Raw genomic sequence first — 21,488 nt, 5'->3', positions numbered from 1 at the left:
TCCACGAGAATTGGGAAACTAAATAAAATTGGGCCCTCCAAAATTGGATGCGTCTGTCGGAGGGAGTCCAGAAGCCTGTTCCCGTCATCATACTAATAATGAGCTTCATGTTGTTTAAGCTCCTGTTACGATACGCGGTAACTTGAGGATGGCTGTTGAGAAACGTTGTATTTAAAGGTTTTTCTGCAAGGTTGCCAATTAGTCAAATCAACGTAATTAATGTGACTATTGCACAATTTTCCGTTGGTAATTGCCGCAATTATTACTCAAATGATCGAATTTAATTATTTGTTCTAAAAATTATCCGTTACCGTCTAACTGATTCCGGATTCAATTAGTTGAGGCGTTTACATAATGCACTGTACGATAAAGGGTGATACGACTAAAAATTGGTCAAACAAGAACGTGTGTGAATCGGTTAAATTTTTGACTCAAAATCAAATCATGTTTGTTTTGCAAGTTTAATTCAGACGGCATAATGAAAAAATATTCGTTTGACTCCTTCTTTCAAATTTTGGGCAGCCCCTTGGTCATTTTCCTCACCGCAGATCGCCAGTTTGACTTGAATTGCATCTAGCTGACAACTGTCTTTCGCGTCTCCTTGAAGTTCCCCTTGAAGATTGTCCAATTATTCCAATAATTTTTGCCCTGGTTTGTCGGAAGGGTTTAATCTTGGGCACCACTTGGACGTTGTGCGAGATAACACACCATGGGCTTTTTTCCGTAATGGCAAGATGTCAAATCTGGACAAAACAGAACGAATCATTGTGTTGATTGAAGAAAAGCTACAGGCATTTTTCCAGGCAATTCTGCAAGATGGCCTGCCAAACGAGATATTTATTTGTGAACTTCATGTGTTTGAACATGTATTCCACCTTTCCACGTCCAGTCGTCGTACAATATTCCTATCCAGGAAGCTGCTTAAAATCTGCATGGGCGTATGTTTCGTCATTCTGTACCATCCAATCAAAGCTCGTCAGCATCGCTTCCGTGATCGTTCTCTGGCCGACTGGTTTTGTTTAACGTCGTGATTTGGAGTCACCACCTTCTTGTAAGTTGACAGTCCAGTTCGTTGTGGACGACATTCCCAGCTTGCTTGCAACATCTCGGACGGAGAGGTTAAGGTTTCGCTTGAGGCAGCTGGCCACTCTTTTCGTTGTTTTTGCGGCCTCCGGCGTTCAAGTGCACCCTGATCCAGTTTTCCTGTCGGTTGACAAACGTTTTCCAAATTCTTTTATTACGTGGCTGTCAGTTGATTTGGCCACAATTTGACCAACTTGATGTGGTAGTGGTTAAGACTTTTGCGGTGCAAAATTTTGCACCGTAACTCCTCTTGCTCCGATATGTCATTTTCGCAACCGAAGAGCAAAATGTTTAAATCAAATAGTATGATGATGTTATACACATACATCTTAAAAATGAGTGGAGCCCTAGGGGCAGATCACATGTGCATTTTTAAAAATCAGCGAAATTAAATGCATTTCTTTCCATCAAAATAGAAATTCATAATGCATTTTGCGTTGCGTGCAATGTATTTTGCGTAGCGTATAAGACATCAAAACTCTATAAAAATCCAGCTCTACATTCAACAAAACATCGAACAAAGTGGATAAGCGTAGGACGATTGTTATCAATCAATCTTTTCTGCGAGGGAGTACAAAGTGGATGAAAATTAAATGCATTTTTTCTAATTTGAAGCAAATTTGTTATACATTCCTAGAGTGATCTGCCCCTAGGTGGAACCCCGGTTTTTAAATTGCACGATAAAAAAAACGCGTCAAGTGGAAGTTGACCAATTTTTGATAGTAACACCCTTTGGAGTAATTGAATGGCTAAAGTCCAAAAGTGATAAGTCACATTTTGACGGAAACTGACTGTTTTGCTTTTTTTTTTATTGTTCAATACTTTATCCACGGAGTCTCATTAGTGAAATTTATTTTTAGTTTTTTTTATACATTAATTATCCAAGTTGACCATGCTGCTAACCACAATACTCCAATATCCAATACCCTCGTTACGTCTTAAATCCGAGTCAAGGAATAAGACAATTTAGCCTAATAAGTTGTCTTTGAAGATCAGTTCCGTTCAAATACTGGCTATTTTTGAATATTTTCTGTATTTGTTTCTTTGGTATATTTTGGATCGCAGGCCCATTCACAAAAGGGTTCAAACTCCCTTCCTTCATGAGGATTTTGAGCTACTTTTAATGTTTTCTCTTTAATTAAAGAAAAGTTCAATACTGCGACCGCAGTAAATCACTCTGAAGTCGGTTTGTGATACTCTCGTAGGACGTCGGCGGATCCTGTTTAGGATTCTGATGCAATCCATCCTTGGATTCTGTTTGAATATTGTTCAAGATTCTGATAGAATCATTCCAATGAAATCTATCGGAGCATTCCGATGGAATCGTTATTCGAATTTTAAAGTTTTACACTTCAGAATTCCGATGGTAATATTCAGGTAATTCAGGTAATATTTTTTAAAATCTGTGCGCAGTCTTCGTAAAAATCTGTTCAAATCTGTGTTAAGGAAAAGGTCGAAGTTTGTCTCAAAACAAGATGTCGAGACGCTTTTTCAATTTTTGCACAATAACAGAAAACTGTGGAAAGCTGTGCAGTTTTAAAATCCTGTGAAACATATATTAATCTGTTTACCTGGCATTCCTGCTCAGTAGGTATATTCCGAGCCTCGGATTGGATTGGATTGCATTGCATTGGATTGGATTGGATTGGATTGGATTGGATTGGATTGGATTGGATTGGATTGGATTGGATTGGATTGGATTGGATTGGATTGGATTGGATTGGATTGGATTGGATTGGATTGGATTGGATTGGATTGGATTGGATTGGATTGGATTGGATTGGATTGGATTGGATTGGATTGGATTGGATTGGATTGGATTGGATTGGATTGGATTGGATTGGATTGGATTGGATTGGATTGGATTGGATTGGATTGGATTGGATTGGACTGGATTGGATTGGATTGGATTGGATTGGATTGGATTGGATTGGATTGGATTGGATTGGATTGGATTGGATTGGATTGGATTGGATTGGATTGGATTGGATTGGATTGGATTGGATTGGATTGGATTGGATTGGATTGGATTGGATTGGAGTGGATTGGATTGGATTGGATTGGATTGGATTGGATTGGATTGGATTGGATTGAATTGGATTGGATTGGATTGGATTGGATTGGATTGGATTGGATGGGATTGGATTGGATTGGATTTGATTGGATTGGATTGGATTAGATTGAATTGGATTGAATTGGATTGGATTGGATTGGATTGGATTGAATTGGATTGGATTGGATTGGATCCAAGGAAATGGTATCTCGATTTAACGACATCGCTCTCGAACTGTCTCGCTTGTCATTGTTATTCGCAGTGATGACGCTACGCCCGAAGGGACTTGTGGCTCGGTGATAGCCACCGAAGCATTTCGCGGACCGAAACACTGGTCACCAAACTGAGCACCACTTCTACTAGAATCCAGTTCTAGCGCCGCAAGTTTCGCCACCGGCCTTCGAAGAACTCTGGCCGACCCTTGCACCCACGCTTGGCGTACTCGGCAGTCTTGACTCCTCCGAATCTCCAGGACCCGTCCAGGAGTCCATCCATTAGGACTCTCGTCGTCAACGATTACTACCAAAGCTCCTTCCTTCACCAAACCATTGTGCCCTTCTGGATATTACATGCAGTAATTTGTGGATCCAGCGTCACCAGAATAGATCCATATGCACCGATAATAGTCACAGTAATTTCGACATATAGCATCGACTCGTTGACCATTCTCGGTGTCTGCACAACTCCGTTGGAATTCATGAAAAGAAGATGGTTGGGTGTTAGGGATTATTGATTGCCATCATCCAAAGTTAGGAAAGTCAAACGTCTGGAATTGACAATATCTTCGGCTTCCACTGGTACCATCCGCTGGCGTTTGTAAAAGTCTCCGCAGGGCTTTCATTAATGCTTCTAATCTCACTTCAAAGTTCCTTGCTGACGGTGAGAAAGTTTGTCGCGTTATTGCTGTATATTGCTGATAGTGAGCTACGCCTGGCTGCGAAACACCGGATAGCCATCTTGCATGACCCGGTTGAAAGCGAATGCACCACTTCTAGATGCACAGCACGAATGGAAAGACATGCGAATAACGTAACCCAGCGTTTCACGTTGCATCGGCTGACTCGAATAGTTATTGGCCCGAAATAATCCAGATCGACAAATGCAAATAGTACATCAGACGGTAGCGGGCTCATTCTAGGTATTGATGGGTTCGCTTTACGGATCTTACATTGCGGACATTCCCTGGGTACACTTCGCACGATGGTTGGTAGACAGGATACTGACAATCGCTGAAGAATTTCGTTGATCATCGTTTCTTTATTACCGTGCAGGATGATACCACATTATGACGAGGGTCGTATCATAGTGATTTCTAGGTAGAATAATGGGATTCATATAATTTGAAAAGTTCCCGGAGTGTCCATAGAAGACAGGACGTCCACTTCCTTTGAATAGAGCTCCTTTTGAATCGCATGAAATACCCACGTATCTACTGTTGCTAACTCTTCTTGGCACAGTGGACCCTTTGTCATGGAAAGTTTCTGTACTTTCGTATTCAAATTGCCGACATATTGCACAACTTAATGGACGGATTTAGACAAGCGGTGCCCTTTGGAAAATCTCTCCCAGTCGAAAACCGAGTGAACTACGTGATGCTCGATCACCAAATTGGACCGTTGTTGTATCGTACATTTTACAACGGAAGATGACGGTCAGTGCTCCTCATTAATATGCAAAACTTCCCGATCCTCAAACCAGCGACCTTCCGGTTTTAGATTGAGCTCGCCTTTCCACTTTGTAGTAACATCAGACCCATTCATATCCTAGGCAATCTATTCGTGTCTTCTCCAGAATCTCTCCAACGCGAGAAGCTACCTTCGTTGATTCGAATTAATTCATCCCAGCACTGTTGTCGAATCGGTCCAAATGAATCTCTTCGCAATAGGCAGAGTATGAGCGGATCAGATGTTCTCGACTAGACGCGCTCCTAACCCTGCAGCTTAAAGTTGCAGTCGTGGCACGAACGACAATTTGAAAGGGGCGACTTTTGCTTTCCCGGCCGCTGAATTTTTCCAGCTACCTCTCAGCGCGCAAATAGGCCACACACGCGATGGCAGCATCTGCGAACATTGACTTCCATTGACAGCTGTCTTAGAAAATAGCACAGCGGCACTCGAACCACTGTCAAGAAATTGAACAGGGCAACCTATTGGTCCCATCGTTGTCTTAACTCAACTGGGATTCTTTTTCTTGATTCTACATAACAGGGAGTATGGAACTTTGCAGTTAAGGTGATGTTATTTACTAGAACCTATCTATCGCTTTTGATATAGTGAACCACGTTATAATAATAATGCTAAAATTCAAAAATTTGGAATCAAGAGATAGAGATTGCTAGACACCACCGTTCTACGTCAAGCATACCCCAAGGAAGGCACCTGGGACCGTTCAGGTTCCTGCTGTACTTTAGTCACGTATATCTAGTGCTGAAGACTCCACCACTGTTCTTTGCGAATGATCTCATGATTTTTCTTCTGATTGAAAATTCCTTCAAAATCCGCTTCTAGTTTTTGTTGGTTGGTGTAACGAGAACCGCATGTGTGTAACTCCGAAAAAGAGTTCGTTGATCTTCTTCTCGCGAAAGATAGACTCGGTTTCTTTTAACTAACTGCAGAAATTGAACGCTGTTTTACCTTTCACAAACCTGGAGAAAATTCTGCCTTGCATGTTCGAGTGAAAGGTACAGTTGAGTTTGGATCGGCAGGGAGGTCCCCTTACGAGTGGCCTGGATTTTCACTAGTCACATATGGTCACTCTAGTTTAACCTCTTTGTCTTGCCCTAACTGATATAGGTTGTAATTAGGTCAAAAGTGTTGGTGCGTGATGAGATGATGAAGCTAGTATCGATGAAGCTATTTGTCGCATCGCTAATTTCAAGTAAAAGTCCTAGTTCTAATCGCGCCTGTGTCATTGTATTAGCTATTAACAAATGATCTATATCCGCTCGACATGCTGCATTGCGTCCGACCTTTGTGTGACATTAATACGACATTGGTCTGACATCTAACCGACATAGACATTACATTCTGACTGACTTTCTTTAATCTTTTTTTGATCTCAATGTCTTTAATTTTTTGCATTCCCTACAAGAATTTCTCTTGCATGTCACGCAATTAAGCTGCATACGTTGAATGCATGGGAGGTGCTTGCATATTGTAATGTTGCTACTGCACTGCAAGAAAGTCTTACATTAACGTAAGTGGTTTTGTGTGTAAGCATACGGAACAGTGAGGTTATATATGGAAAGGAACATAACATTTACACAATTGTAAAAATTAATAACAACAACCTTGTGTTACAATTCATAGATTCAACAATCTTCAACCTGGCCAAAGTCTTTTGAAGTAGTTTCGTATCCAATACATTGATAGCCTTCCAAGTTCCAAGTTCTCACGGATGCTCTGATGTGCCGTAAAATTGCCATAGTACCGTAAAGTATGAGAACGCAGATCTAATAGTCTGTGGAAGTCATAACAATAATGTAGATACTTGCCATGACACGATTTAAAACTGAACTCACCATAGTGAAGGTTGCCCGACTGACTCCGAAGAGATTTGCCGCAGTAAGCGTTGCCATACGTTGCGATCGTTTCAGTACGAACAATAGGTTGCGTTGTTCGGGAATCGAGCGTTTGTACCAATGTGTGGCATAGACTGCATCCGCTATCGATGAACTCTAAAAGCAGAAATATTCCTCAACAATAGTACTGTCTTTCTATTGAATTTACTTCAAACCGCCGTCATGAGTTCCGTTCCCAACATTGAGTAGGAAAATATTTGGAAAAAAATAAAGTACACAATAACTCCCATTTTGCTCAGCAGGTCGGTGTCTCCACTAGCCTTTGGGGGATGAATGTTAGAATGCTTTCAAAATCCTTGAATATAAACAGCACTCACTATAGCGATGACCATCATTGTCATACAGAGAATACACATACACGTTCCGTAGAGTAGCAGCATCAATGCACTAAGTGCTGTTTTAATCCTTTGGCACTTCTGTAGCAGAGATCTATTTAGTAAACAAACTATCCCAGAACAAGAATTTCCAATTACCTGTAAGCAACTCCTTGCATAAGCACAATTTCGATGAGTTTTTCGTGGAATTGTTGAGCTTCGTGAAACTCATCTAGCCGTATAATCTGCATTTTAATTATTTTGAATAAACAGGACACGTGATGCAACAAACACCAGTAGAAGCTATCTTGAATGACAGTCATAATTATGTTTAGTACAATTATCAAATCGGTGAATAGCGTTATTGGTAACCATATCCAGAAACTAGAGGTGAAGTCAAACAGTACAAAGCTGAGAACAAAATCATGTGTTTATTTCTATCTCGAAAATGCGGATAAGCACCAATTTTTCAAACAACAGTGCCCACCCTATTATGCATTTACTATACTTACTCGGCTTCCGCTATACCGATGAGAGGTGGAACAATTCCTGTCGTTGCATACTTCAATATGGTTAAACCTGTTGGAATAACACAATAGACCGTTAGGCTGAACGTCTCAATACCGAGATATACTTTAATAAGCCAATCGGAAGAGGACTGCAAATGACGTATTGTATTTTGAACCTCGTATTGCGTATCTAAGGAACGTCGCTCCAGAACAGATTGCAGTTCAGCAAAGATTCGCTCCAGCTGTGGACGATAGTTGGCAAATAGGAAAGCTTGAAACGTTACTTTTACTGTGATGATGGTTTCTATCAGTGCCTTCATAGTATCTCGAAAGCTTGGTTGCTGTCGAAAAATGAACGAAAATGATGGAAGTATTATCCACGAGAAAGCGAAAGCTAAGTACAATTTGGTCTTCCAAAAGGATCCACTTCTGTCGGACCGAGACCAGAAACCTATTGTCTTCAACATAGTGATGATAAGTTTCATTTTAGTAATGATGCTCTTGTGATTGTCGGCTACAAAAAGATGATTCATTGGAAAATGGCTGACTATAAAAGAATTTTTTTCTCGCAAGGAAAATTTCTAGGTATCATCGCAATTGACGTTACTATTACTCTATTTTTAGACAGCTAAATAATTGCTCTCATTATTGCTTCATTGGCTTAATAACTACAGTAGTGGTTCGTCTGGAGTTTTCCCATTCTTGATATAAAAGTGTCACAATTAAACATATTGAAAATTCAAATGTGAGGTTTAAGTGCATCCTTAGATCGTTTTACTGTGGTGGATAGATCGTGCAGCCTGATATGCTAAATCAAAACTGATTCGTGTTCAATACATTTAGGTGCACTTTTTCGTGCAGCCGAAATTATCGTGCACTGTCTAGAAGTGTTAGTGACACTATTATCTTTATGTATATAGTAACGAATATTTTTGAACCCTTATCTAAGTTAGCTGGAATTAAGAACGCGTCAGTTTCCATACTGCAAAAAGGGCAAGAACCTCACCAGAAGATGGAAGACCAGGCGGGCCCAAGAGGCAGATGCACGAAGACGCTCTCACTGTTGAAGGGAAGGACGCCACTCAACAGGGAGAACCTTTAAAGTTCGAAAGGAAAAGCAAAGGAAACAGCACAAACGAAAGGAGGAGAGAAAAGTGGAGCAAAAGAGGAAACAAAAACTTCCGTCTCGTGAGAGGGTACTAAAGGGAGAAGTCGTGCTAGTTGAAGGTAATGATGCGACGACGTATGCAGCGCTCCTCATGAAGGTCAGAGAGGGTCCGGAGCTGAGGAATTAGGGTTTAAACGTGGTGAGAACCAGGTGTACTCAAAAATGTGAGATTCTCTTCGAATTCAAGGATGATCCCACGATTAACAGGTCGACTGTGCAGGTGCTTATGATCAAACTACTGGACAAAGAGACAAAAACTAAAGCCTTAAACCCGAAGACAGTGAATGAGTGCAAGAACCGCAATGAGACCACGACGGTAGACAAACTGAGAGGTGCACTGAATCAACAGTGTAACCTAGGCGAAGCGCAATAAACGATTCGGTTAATGAAGGGGTACGGAGGAACTCAGACAGCGATGACTCGTTTACCGGTAACCGCTGCTGGCAAGACGCAGAAGGCAGGCAAAGTTATTGCCCAATGGTCGAGATTTCCACTGAGAGCCGCCCCACGATAAAATAAACAAGCGGAGAAATGTGTCAAGGATTCGGGCTTTGGATATTTGAGAGGGGCTTTAGATCCAGGATATGCTAGAAATGCGGGGAGACGGGTCATTTTGCGAGAGACTACACGCGGATGCCGAAGTGCATGCTTTGCACCCCAGATGACGGAAACAATCATCAGACGGGTGGCTTCCAGTGCCCTGCCTTCATGAGGGTGACTACAGGCTAATGTCTATGAAGATAAACCAGATAAAACTGAATCACTTGGACATCGCACAGAAACTACTGTGGTAGTCTACGACTATGTGTAACGCCTTCCTTACGCTCGTCAAGTCACGCGTGTACCTGTTCCGCGTTACACAGCCTATCGAGTTCTTCCTGAGCTTAGAAACGGAAGCTATTATGCAAAGGGCCTAAAACGACTTTAGCGCCACTCCCAAAAGGAGGTCGTTCAGGAAGAATTCAGGATTGCCCGGCCTGAAACCCTTTTCTTAGGGCGAGTTTATACTTTCAACGTTTCTTCGCGACTTATTCGTAACTCCTTAGGTGGCTAAAGGTTCCACTGAACAGCTCTCAATATCGAGCCCCGACTAACAAAATTAAAACGCAATCGGTGAAATAACTAACAAAACGTAATGCAATTCATTTTCTATTTTAATTTAATCTACATGATTCTAAATTTAAATTAAACGCGACAATCAGCAAATAGAATGTTTCGTTTGTGAACCCCTGGTTCGATCCGCTATCGACAATTCGATATCTATCCCATGCCGGGATTCTTACAAGCTAGCATACCACATCCTATTGGAATCCCGCGGCGGGTGACTGGGTTTCGTTGCGCATGCGTTCTCGAATTCCGTCGTTCTAACCCTGGTCCCGTGGTCGGTGTCCTGGCTAGATGAAGCTTTATCCAGGCGGCTAATTGCCAGTGGGCGGAAAATAGCTCGAGTTTTCGTGAGCGGGTGGTACACGGAGTAGAGATGTCTCCGAAGGGGGAGTGAGATCCGGCGTGAATTTTCTGACGGTTTTATTCCATCGTCGGCTTTCTAGCCCTGGATTAGCACCCACGTTAATGGGATAACCTGTTAACGTGTATTTTATTGCAAACTGTATATATTGCACATACAATTGGTTTACCTTATGGGTAGCAAATTTAGCTAACATTCGAACATTTCTATCGCTGCTTTTCTTCTAGCACCTTGCATGTAATTTTAAACAGCCTTCGGGATTTCTGCTGGTACTTGTTCACTTTTAGAATTAAACTTCTATTCACTATAAACGTGACTTTATTCCGACTTTAATTTTACTCAACCGTTCATGTCTATCACTCCACCGATAATGAGGATGCTCTGATAAAGAAAAATGCTTTAACCGAGAATTCTAAAGACTGATTCGTGTCGACCTTTAGCCAACCAATGAGAATCTCCCACGTATGAATAATCTTTCGGGAAATTGCACGCGCTCATCTTTTCCGGATTTCACCCTAACAAATAAGTTCCATTTTGGGCTACACGGGTGGGAATGCTTTGATGGGTTGTTTCATGGAGTCTAACTAAAGGCGTTTAATCGTTTTGCTATAAAGCTACCGTTACATATGTGTGACGTAGCTGTAATAACAGAGCCGTATAAAATCTCTCCTGATAACGGTAACTGTGTGGCGGATAGAACGAGAACGGCTGCGATACAAATTATGGGCAGATTCTCCATTCAGGACTGGGTAAAACGCTCTTCGTGATCGCCAAAATCAACGGCGTCTTTGTGTGGATAGTGGAGCAGTCCAGTCTAATGCTGGAGCAGTTAACCGAGCAATCGACTGAAAGCCGGTAATCGGTTGGTGGTGACTTGAATGCCTGTGATATGGAGTAGGGCAGTAGTGTAACCAACACAAGAGGGTGTATCCTGCAGGAAGCTCCAGCGACGTTAGACGTACGATTGTACAATGAAGGTTCCGTTAGCACATTTCGGAGAAACGGGAGGGAGTCTATCATTGATGTCACTTTCTATAGTCCTTCACTGAAGGCGAACATGGACTGGAGAGTATGCGAGAAGTATATCCATAGTGAACACCAGACAATTCTCTACCGCATCGGCCAACGGAGCCCTGCTGCCATCTAGAGAAGTATGACCGGCGAACGAAAGTGGAAGACGAAAGCATTTAATACAGAATTTTTCATCTTCTACATCTAGTTATTTTCTGTCGGCCTATTTCCGCTACGAGGTCAAACACCGGCGCCAGAGAAGTGACTCCCACTATCTGGACTAGATATCGACCCATCAACTCATGGACCGGGGAACAACGGCGTTATTTCCATTCCGAAGGAAGGCGTGACCAGAAATATTTTTCACCCCAAAAAAATCTCAACGACCTCGACTGGGATTGAACCCAGACCAACTGCGGCGAGTGGCGGTCACGCTTACCACTCAACACCCGGCGCTGTTCGTTGGGGCACTTTGGCCTGACAACAGAATAGAGATCGTGTATGAGGCTTGTGAAAGTTTGTGACTCCACAATGCCGCATAAACTGGAGTCATTATATATACGGCGTCCAGTTTACTGCTGGAACGAGAGGCTCAATACGCTACACACTGCTTTTCTCAAAGCCAGAATCGCATGGTAGTATTTCGGGAAGCTAGTCGTGATGGCGAAAATGATGGGCCCGTCGACGCTAGCCAAAATGTTTCCGAGTAAGCTGACGATAATCGTTGAGTACGGCGTAGAAGAAGGAGCAAACACCGACGATCGGCAAGTGACTAGCGACGAGCTCGTAGCAGCATTGAAGCAACTGAAATCAAAGAAATCCCCCGGTCCGGATGGAATACCAAACGTGGTGTTGAAAGCTGCGATCATGGCATGCCCGGACATGTTCAGGATGGTGCTGCAGAAGTGTCTAGATGAAGGCGACTTTACCGAAATGTGCTACCTAAGCCAGGGAAATCACCGAGCGATCCGGCCTATATGTTTGCTGGATACACTCGGAAAACTTCGGAAAAGAATTATTCTTAACATACCGACGAAATGCACGAAAGGCGAGTGCGGACTGTCCAAGATGCAGTTTGGATTCCACAAAGATCCACAGCAGATGAAATTTGGACGGTGCTTGAGTGTGCCGAGAAGGCATCTAAACAGAAGTGAAGAGGTGATCGATACTGCGCTGCGGTCACGATAGATGTGAATAATGCTATTAATGCCGCCAGCTGTGGAGCCATCGCCGCAGCACTGCGCAGAATGAGGGACTATCAATGCCAGACCCTGAAAAGCAACTTCCAGAGCAGAGTTCTGCTGTACGAAAAGATCGAAGGGCAGAAGTCAATCTGAGTCACTGCGTGCGTTCCTCAGGACTCCATGCTCGGTCTAATTTTTGGAACGCGGTCTTGACACTGCGGCTGCCCAGGAAAGTGAAAATCGTGGGTTTCGCGGACGACGTGCCAGTAACGGTGATGGGTGAGATACTTCAAGAAGTTTAGATGTCGTTGACGGGGATAATAGGCAGGATCGAGAACTGGATGAACGGGGTCAAACTGCAGATAGCTCGACGTGATTGTATTGAAGTATGCACTGAAGCAATTGGAAGTGATACTCGACAACCGGTCGAGTTTCAACAACAATCGTCGGCGGTTCAAGAAGCAACACGAGACGTCTGCTATTTAGTGCTTAGCCATCGATACTGCAATATGGATCCTGTCTGGAGTACGGCGCTGAAAACCAAGCGGACCCATGAAGACCTGAGCAGAACGTTCCAGCTGATAGCCGTACGAATCACGAGCGCGTACAGAACAATATCATCGGAGACAGTTTACGTTATCGCCAGGATGATCCCCATATGCATCACCCTGGCGTAGCATATCGAGTGCTACAATCGGAGAAACATAGGAAGCGTGAGGAAGATAGTGAGAATCGTTTCGGCGGCGACATGGCTGCAGGAATGCGAAAATACGGAGAAAGGAAGGTGGACCTACCGGCTCATTCCAAATCTATCGACGTAGGTCAACAGAAAGCACGGTGTGGTGAACTTCCACCTGACATAGATTCTATCGGGCCACGGCTGCTTCAGGAAGCAACGTTACTGTTGTGCCTGAAGTGTGAGAACGTCGAGGAGACACCGGAGCATGTGGTCTTCGAATGTCCGAGATTCGAAGCGACATGCAAGGAGATGCTTGAAACAGGAGGACCGGACGTCAGCCCTGATAGTATAATTTACAGAATGACAGGCGACGTAAACACGTGGGACGCGATCAACAGAATGGTGACGCTGATCATGACCGCCTTATCGCGGAAATTGTGTGATGAACAGCAAGCAACCGTTTCGGAAGAACAATCGCCGTTGGGAAACTCTCCGTCGGAGTAGGCTAGATCTACCGCCGGGGACTAGTCCAATAGACTGCGAAAGAGCACTGGGTATGGGTCGTAGGAGAGCCAGCAAATCGAACGCCACGCTCCACCCGGAATAGCCTGACCGACCACTGCTAACCCCACCGGTTGGCCCGCAAGAAATATAGCGAAAATCAAAGAGAAACCGATATCGGGAGAACTTCTTTCGCGTCGGCGTAAACTAGATTCACCGTCGACGACTAGACTGCGTAGACCGAGACGAGACACTACTAGATTGTCAGGGAACCAGCGAACCGGACGGGTTGCTCTACCGGAATTACCAGACCGATTTTGGTTCCTGCCTGGTTGGCTCGGTTTCGGCAGAACTTGCATGAGATAAAATGATTAGGCTGTGCTCATTTTCTCGAATAAACAGATCATTGCCCAACTTTTTTCTCGTGTATGTAGGGTTTCAAAAGTATTTTTTCCTTGAAAACGATGGAGTCAAGAAACACGAAAAGCCTTTTTTCATAAAGATAGGTGCTTCCCTCGTAGTGCTAGAAGCTGCTCAATTTTTACCTTCCAATGCTCAATACAATTCTCCTAGACTATTTAGAATAGTCCAATGGCGTGGAAAATGTAGCCAAAGACAGTCTAAATTGATAAGTTTTATCAATTTTCAGTAATATTCCAACATAACGAAGATATATGAAAAATATATTTTCCGTCGTCAACGTAAACTGTTCCTGGCAGCACTGCTCCATCGGAATCCAATCAGACTAATTGCAATACCTTCGCTTTTAGAGCTGGTCCTTGAAACTATTAATACTCAAATGAAAGGCCTTACTTGTTTTTGTGAGCAAATTGTGCCTTAATCAAAAGTTATAGCTGTTTAAAAACGTTGTTGTCCACAAACAACATGGGCATGAATGGGTTAAGATAAGGTGGAATGGATCGAAGTAAACCAAGAAGTGATTCATGTTAACCTAATTGAATATTGTGAATAATATTACAATGGGGATTAAAATTTGAAACCAGTTCAATTTCCGAACCCTGTATTTGATAACTATAGCTTTTGTTGAGGAAGTTGTTCTGAAAACATGCCTCTGTTATTCGTATCGAGCATCATTCTTCAACATTATCATAAACTTTATGTATAGAGGTTTCGTTGGCCTAGACCCATATGTATGCTAATGAACTATTGATGCTTTTTAATTGGTACGTATTTTATACGATGCGAAACAGAACCGGTTCGCTACGCAGAAGCGTCAAACCTGTCTTTTTCGACAGGTTTTGTTATGGTAGTCTTTTGATTAACCAAATTGAAGCCTGATCGCGGTCATCGAAGTATTATCTAATATTCGCCAACCTGCTATCAATCACGTCCGCCTGGCGATAGTGGCATCGTTTCAAGCATTTGGGATTTGATTGGAACAATAGAAACCAACCCGGCAATCATTATGTTTCAAACCACTAAATTAGCGCTATATGTCAAATTTGTGGGCAAGGTGCAAAAATCACTTATTCGAATAATGGATTGTGAATAATGTGGATTTCAAATGTATTTCATACTACACTCAACCCATTTCAAATTAAAGTTTTAAGAAATATACATAAGTTTTGCGGATTTGAGAGGATACTGTCAATTGACTCCAGTCAGGATGAGTTTAAAATTTTGAAAATATTATGACTCAATTGCATTTTGGTAATGTCTTAAAAATGTTCGAAAAGATTTGTTTGCACACACAACTGTATGGAATTAATTGGCTTAAAACTAAACTTTTCAATATAAAAGAGTGCACTGAATCTATTTATTTTAAAATTAACAAATACAAGTTGCTACAAAAACTAAAATGTTCTTGGAAAGAACGAATTTTCGTTAATTTCTGGTTTGCCTTTTTGAATTGACACAATACTAATAGTAAGTAAAGCTTTCGTCAGTATCTGGCAGACCGATTTTTTTTAATTCGTTTATTTGACACGGCTCATAGCGGTAGCTTAACGGAGCCGTGGATCTTTTATACGTTTACAATACATGTAAAAATAAAAATACAAACAAGAATTAATTAATTGGATCTCGTGCGCGCAACTTTTTATTGCGAGCGGAGACCTTTTTTCGCGAGGTCTGTTGGCAAACAGCGTCAGGGGGGGTCATTTAATTCTCTCTTGTTTTTCACGTCCCGGTCGAAGCTGGCTTGGTGTCCGGGATCAGATGTTCTCCCTTGTTTCTTGCACTTATTGTTGATCAGTGTAAATCCGTCGTCATTGTTACTGCATTCGTTGCCGATGTTGCTTACAGTTGCTTTTGGGGTGCTGAATGATTCTTTTGCGGTTGTCATTATGGTCTGAACAGCTGCCACAAATTTGGCCACCGTTTGTGGTTCAGGCATTGGTATTGAAAACTCTGTTTTAGGTTGGTTTGCCGTAGATGAGTTGGCAATCGGTTGAGATGCCTTTTCCTCTGCATCTACCGCGCAAGGTTGTCCATGATGAGCTGTCTGATTACAATACTTGCACGTAGGAGTTTGCCCCTCATGGGTGCATAGCGTAGTTTGCATAATTGTAGTTCCGTGAGCATTGAGTTTTATTGCCAAGTAGGAGGGTATAGGCCTTTCAACCCGCATCCTCACTACAAAAACGCCATTAGGAGTACCCGGGAAGAAGTTTCTCCAAGTATCAGGTTTAACGGATTCTACTTCTCCGTATTGCGACATGCAATTGGCTCAGGAGGTGATAGGTCATACAACCTTACATCTATATAATCATTCTCAATGTATACGGGAATCTTAATTCCAACGTTGTCACTTTCAACCACGTGTTTTAAGTAGTTCTTCAAAACGAAACTCTCGGATTGTGCTAACGTGTTGAATGATATTAACACTACATTGCGAAGATGATGATACCGAAGGTACAAGACTTCCGCAAGCCTAAGTTGCATTTTTGCCTTCGGAAGGTATTCCACTTCACTAAAACTCGGTCGTTTAAAACAAAATTTAAAGTCAACGACCGCAGCGTTGGGTCGGAGTAGAGCTTTTTCATCAACTTTACTCATGATGACAAGAATAATCCGATATTTCCTTTGTTCTCGAGGCAGTGCACACTAGATCGAGAGGCCTGTTGTTCACTTGGCTCGATTGTACGTCTGACTACGGCAGAACTAGAAAGTAGACTGGCAGACCGAATTGAGCACCAGGAAGACGTTAATTTCATAATGAAATAGTGTTCACAAGCGAACACCTAGTCGTCCATGATGTCTCGCAAGCACAGAACTTTACTGATGAGTCCGAGGCCCCCGCGTAAGGGTGCGGGGTGTATAAAGCTGTAAAATCTCACGCTACATATAGTAATATGTTTCGAAGGATCACGATCAGTATAATGATCCGTTTCAAAACTTTGTATACGTCTACTTTCTACTTCTGCCGCAGTCAGACGTACAATCGAGCCAAGTGAACAACAGGCCTCTCGATCTAGTGTGCATTGTCTCGAGAACAAAGGAAATATCGGATTATTCTTGTCATCATGAGTAAAGTTGACGAAAAAGCGCTACTCCGACCCAACGCTGCGGTCGTTGACTTTAAATTTTGTTTAAAACGACCGAGTTTTAGTGAAGTGGAATACCTTCTGAAGGTAAAAATGCAACTTAGGCTTGCGGAAGTCTTGTACCTTCGGTATCATCATCTTCGCAATGTAGTGTTAATATCATTCAACACGTTAGCACAAGCCGAGCGTTTCGTTTTGAAGAACAACTTAAAACACGTGGTTGAAAGTGACAACGTTGGAATTAAGATTCCCGTATACATTGAGAATGATTATATTGATGTAAGGTTATATGACCTATCACCTCGTACCCCTCCTGAGCCAATTGCAAAATGCATGTCGCAATACGGAGAAGTAGAATCCGTTACACCTGATACTTGGAGAAACTTCTTCCCGGGTACTCCCAACGGCGTTTTTGTAGTGAGGATGCGGGTTGAAAGGCCTATACCCTCCTACTTGGCAATAAAACTCAATACTCACGGAACTACAATTATGCAAACTACGCTATGCACCCATGAGGGGCAAACGCCTACGTGCAAGTATTGTAATCAGACAGCTCATCATGGACAACCTTGCGCGGAAGATGCAGAGGAAAATGCATCTCAACCGATTGCCAACTCATCTACGGCAAACCAACCTAAAACAGAGTTTTCAATACGAATGCCTGAACCACAAACGGTGGCCAATTTTGTGGCAGCTGTTCAGACCATAATGACAACCGCAAACGAATCATCAAGCACCCCAAAAGCAACTGTAAGCAACATCGGCAACGAATGCAGTAACAATGACGACGGATTTACACTGGTCAACAATAAGTGCAAGAAACAAGGGAGAACATCTGATCCCGGACACCAAGCCAGCTTCGACCGGGACGTGAAAAACAAGAGAGAATTGAATGACCCCCCTGACGCTGTTTGCCAGCAGACCTCGCGAAAAAAGGTCTCCGCTCGCAATAAAAAGTTGCGCGCACGAGATCCAATTAATTAATTCTTGTTTGTATTTTTATTTTTACATGTATTGTAAACGTATAAAAGATCCACGGCTCCGTTAAGCTACCGCTATGAGCCGTGTCAAATAAACGAATTAAATAAAAAAAAAACTTTGTATACCTACATTTTCGGAATTAAAAAACATGGTTATTGCCCATTATGATTGATATCGAACCAAAGGGAAACGTACTTCAAATGATGAGTTAGTCCGGTTGCATGGTGCCTTCAGAAATATAAGTGACATTTATTGTGCAATCTAATTCTTCCTATTGCATGCTTCTAATATTGATTACTGTGGTCGTGCGACAATCATCTTCGTCACGGTAGAATATAAAATAAGCTGCGAAAGCCAATTAGTTTTCTCCGTAGAATTGTTGCATTATCGTAAAGTATGAGAAAGCTGATTTCATAGCCTGAAAATCAAGAATGCCAATTAAAAATGTTTGACATGCAATCCATTATACCAACCCCTGCGAATGTTCCTCGGGTAATGTAGAAAAATTTCGCCGCGCTGATGGTAGCCTCCCTCTGGGATCTCATTTGCATGAACAGTAAGGAACGCCTTTCCACGTCCGACCGTTCGTACCAGCACGTGTTGTAGATGGCATTCGAAACGGAGGCGCTCTACGGTAGGAAAATCTTTCTTTTTATTGTCTTTTTGGAGCTCCGATTTATTTGGTTTTGTTGAAATGACTCGCGAATAATTCTGTCGATCTTCTATATCGACCATACACACAGAAAAAAATATTGGTAAAAGTAAGAGTGTTCCGCTCTTGGCAAAAACAACCAACGCCTACTATCAGGTTGACAGTAAAACTTTTAAATTAATCAAGAATAATAATCAAAATAAAAGTTTTCCTTTTAAAAGCTTATGAAGAATTAGGCAATCCATCACGACGTTTGTTTGACAATTCAGCGAGGGGTTTGTCGAAAAGTTTACTCCCGCGAACAGAAAAACCCGTCCGACGACCATACTTCGTTAGCTCGATTCGTTTGATGTTGGATCGAATTGGCGATTTTGTCGGACCCACCCGAGTTACGTCAGAAGTAATAATCAGCTGATCAGAAATGTCTCATAGATTGCCTAATAGTAATCAAAATTAAAGTTTTATTTTCAAACCAATAGTATGCGTTGGTTCTTTTTTGCTTTTGAAAAACTCTTATTTTTACCAACATTTTTTTTCTGTGTGTAGATAACGTAAATCAATATTTATAGAAGAACCAGAATGGCAATCAAAACTTGAGCATAACAACAAAAACCCATTCTTACCGCATCCATCAACTCCGTTCCCAGCATTGAAAACGAAAAGATCATGAATATGGTGTAGTTCAATACAAAAACCATCGATCCGATCAGGATGTAATCCTTAACCTGTAAGAAACCGTTCGATAACAGTCAGGATACAATCACATAAAAATGGAACATACCATACTGACGACGAACATGATATAGCAGGTCTGTAGAACACAGGAACAATACAGTATCGCCATCACCGGACGCAGTGCATTTTCTAGATGGCGAACACTCCTGCAAAGGGACACATATGTCGGAGGAATCCGTAACCGAGATTTCCAGCTGCTCAATTCTTACCTGTAGCAAACTTCGTGGTTTTCTACAATAACGGCAAATTTTCTTCGCCACTGAACGGGATCCTTCCACTGATTCAGTTTAGATATCTCCATTCCGATGATCTTAAATGCACAGGACACGTGATGCAGAAGGTTCCACAAGAGGCACTCGTTTGCGGACATAGCGGTGAGCATCATGTACTGAACAATCAGCGATGTGATCATTGACGGTAGCCACATCCAGAAATTCGACTTATGATCGAAAAATATGAAACTGATGAAGATGAGAACGTATTAATAGTAAAGTCCACAAAAGTAGCGATTACAGTACTTACTCCGCTTCCAGTACGGTCGACGGTAGCTCGGGAGGATCAGCGCTGATCATGTACCTAATAATGGTTAGAATTGCCGGTACCCAGCCGTATATTGAGGCTTGAAGCATTACACCGCAAGTGTAATATTTTGTGAGCCAATCTGCCGATTTCAGCAAATGTTTTAAGATACTTCTTACGTCTTCATCTGGGTTATCCTCGAAGTCGGAGAACACGTGCTGCATTTCGTGATAGCACAGTTGAAGCGTCTCCCGGTACAGCAAATGAACCAGAAGCCGTACGGTAAAAACGTTCATGGCAAATAGCTCCAAGATCGGTTTTAGCTGAAATGTTATATTTTTCTCGTTTCGAATAATGAACGCCACACTTGGTAGGATGTACCAGAAAATCAGACTGAATGCTATAAACACGGCTTGCCAGGGTGCTTTTCGTTGATTCTTCTCATCCCAGAGTCCAGCAAATTTGCACAGTTGAACAGTGGAACTCATCATCCGAAAGGGTTGTTTCCGTCCGACCAGCATCGTGCATAGAAAGGAAAACTCAAGTGAACAGACCAATCGAACGTCCTGAAATGTCTAGAAAGTGCAACATGTGTCCCTGGATTTGATGATTTCTGGTGCAGTTTACTGTGTACAACAAGTGATACAGATCTTATCAGTTAGTTGGCATTCGATTTCTTTCCAACTTGCAAATGGGCGTATCCCATTCCTATAATTATTCAGTAATGACAGTATTAATGGGGTTCTTAAAATATTTTTCTGTCTTGTTAGGATAAAGTATCGAGATGCATATTTTGTATTTCAGTTAATATAAGGGTGGTTTGAGCGCCTTTAATCAATTAGCGGAACACCTATCATGCTATTTCCAATTAGCAATCGGTTACTTGAACTGTGCAAACATAAGGTCATTATGTACGTTGACTGTAATCAATCAATCATCAGACCAAATGAATCCTTTGTTGGTTTCTTGTTAGTCATTAACGCCTACTTGTTGAATGACATTGCGAAAATTATATATTATCTATTTCATCCCCTATATTCATCTCAATTTACTTATTTATTGAGGTGTATGTTTGTTTCTAATAATATCCACAACTCATTCGTTTTCGAGCTCTCCATCGAGACAGAGGTTGTTTTTTCTAGTCCGTAGTGCTGTGTGAGGTGATAAAGAATAGTTTTAATCCGCATTCAAGGTTATTTTGCCAGTTCGGTTCGGTCCTCAGTCTTTTGTTCGCGTGTGAGGATTAAACAATAGCCAGCTGTATAAGCTGGATCGGTTCGTCGTTGGACACCAGTTTAAAGCTAAGTGGTTTTTGTCTTTTGTAACACATTTATTGCTTTCTTCCGTCTGCGCGGGCGCTGACCCCGTGCGTTGACGTTTTCTATGGTTCCCTCTCCGGATGGTCAAATGGAAGTTGAATCGGGTTCAACTTCTAAGGCTCCCCCCCGGCCCAAATGCTATCCAGAACTCTCAACTGGTCCATTTGTGGTCTTCTTTCGGCCCAAGACTAAATCACTGAATCTTCTTCAGATTTCAAGAGACCTG

At 42.2% G+C, this 21,488-nt stretch overlaps 2 protein-coding genes across 2 annotated transcripts; both read right to left on the bottom strand.

The window, feature by feature from the left end:
- Nucleotides 1-6,462: 6,462 nt before the first annotated feature.
- Nucleotides 6,463-7,859, bottom strand: LOC131695350 (odorant receptor 22c-like). Its single transcript, XM_058983814.1, has 6 exons — nt 7,543-7,859; nt 7,190-7,441; nt 7,034-7,145; nt 6,872-6,976; nt 6,657-6,812; nt 6,463-6,595 (listed from the first exon to the last, which is right to left on the bottom strand). The coding sequence occupies exons 1-6, from the start codon at nt 7,857-7,859 to the stop codon at nt 6,527-6,529; spliced, it is 1,011 nt and encodes a 336-aa protein (XP_058839797.1). The 3' UTR covers nt 6,463-6,526.
- A 10,466-nt stretch (nt 7,860-18,325) lies between these two features.
- LOC131695343 (odorant receptor 49b-like) lies at nt 18,326-20,464 on the bottom strand. The gene is made up of 6 exons (XM_058983808.1): nt 19,947-20,464; nt 19,634-19,885; nt 19,471-19,570; nt 19,313-19,414; nt 18,511-18,666; nt 18,326-18,455 (listed from the first exon to the last, which is right to left on the bottom strand). Exons 1-6 carry the CDS (start codon nt 20,462-20,464, stop codon nt 18,396-18,398), a joined length of 1,188 nt encoding a protein of 395 aa, XP_058839791.1. The 3' UTR covers nt 18,326-18,395.
- Between the last annotated feature and the right edge of the window lie 1,024 nt (nt 20,465-21,488).

Source organism: Topomyia yanbarensis, chromosome 1 (assembly GCF_030247195.1).
Source record: "Topomyia yanbarensis strain Yona2022 chromosome 1, ASM3024719v1, whole genome shotgun sequence".
Taxonomy (NCBI): domain Eukaryota; kingdom Metazoa; phylum Arthropoda; class Insecta; order Diptera; family Culicidae; genus Topomyia; species Topomyia yanbarensis.
This window is presented reverse-complemented; position numbering and strand designations above follow the sequence as displayed.

What these genes read in the sequence shown, in the direction of transcription:
- LOC131695350 (XM_058983814.1), bottom strand. Translation starts at nt 7,859, where the DNA reads ATGAAGGCACTGATAGAAACCATCATCACAGTAAAAGTAACGTTTCAA. An exon ending in ATCGGTATAGCGGAAGCCGA is followed by an intron (nt 7,442 to 7,542) that starts GTAAGTATAGTA and finishes TTTTGTTCTCAG; the next exon opens with CTTTGTACTGTTTGACTTCA. An exon ending in GAACGGAACTCATGACGGCG is followed by an intron (nt 6,813 to 6,871) that starts GTTTGAAGTAAA and finishes TTCTGCTTTTAG; the next exon opens with AGTTCATCGATAGCGGATGC.
- LOC131695343 (XM_058983808.1), bottom strand. Translation starts at nt 20,464, where the DNA reads ATGCTGGTCGGACGGAAACAACCCTTTCGGATGATGAGTTCCACTGTT. An exon ending in TCGACCGTACTGGAAGCGGA is followed by an intron (nt 19,886 to 19,946) that starts GTAAGTACTGTA and finishes CATCTTCATCAG; the next exon opens with TTTCATATTTTTCGATCATA. An exon ending in TCATGTTCGTCGTCAGTATG is followed by an intron (nt 19,415 to 19,470) that starts GTATGTTCCATT and finishes GGTTTCTTACAG; the next exon opens with GTTAAGGATTACATCCTGAT.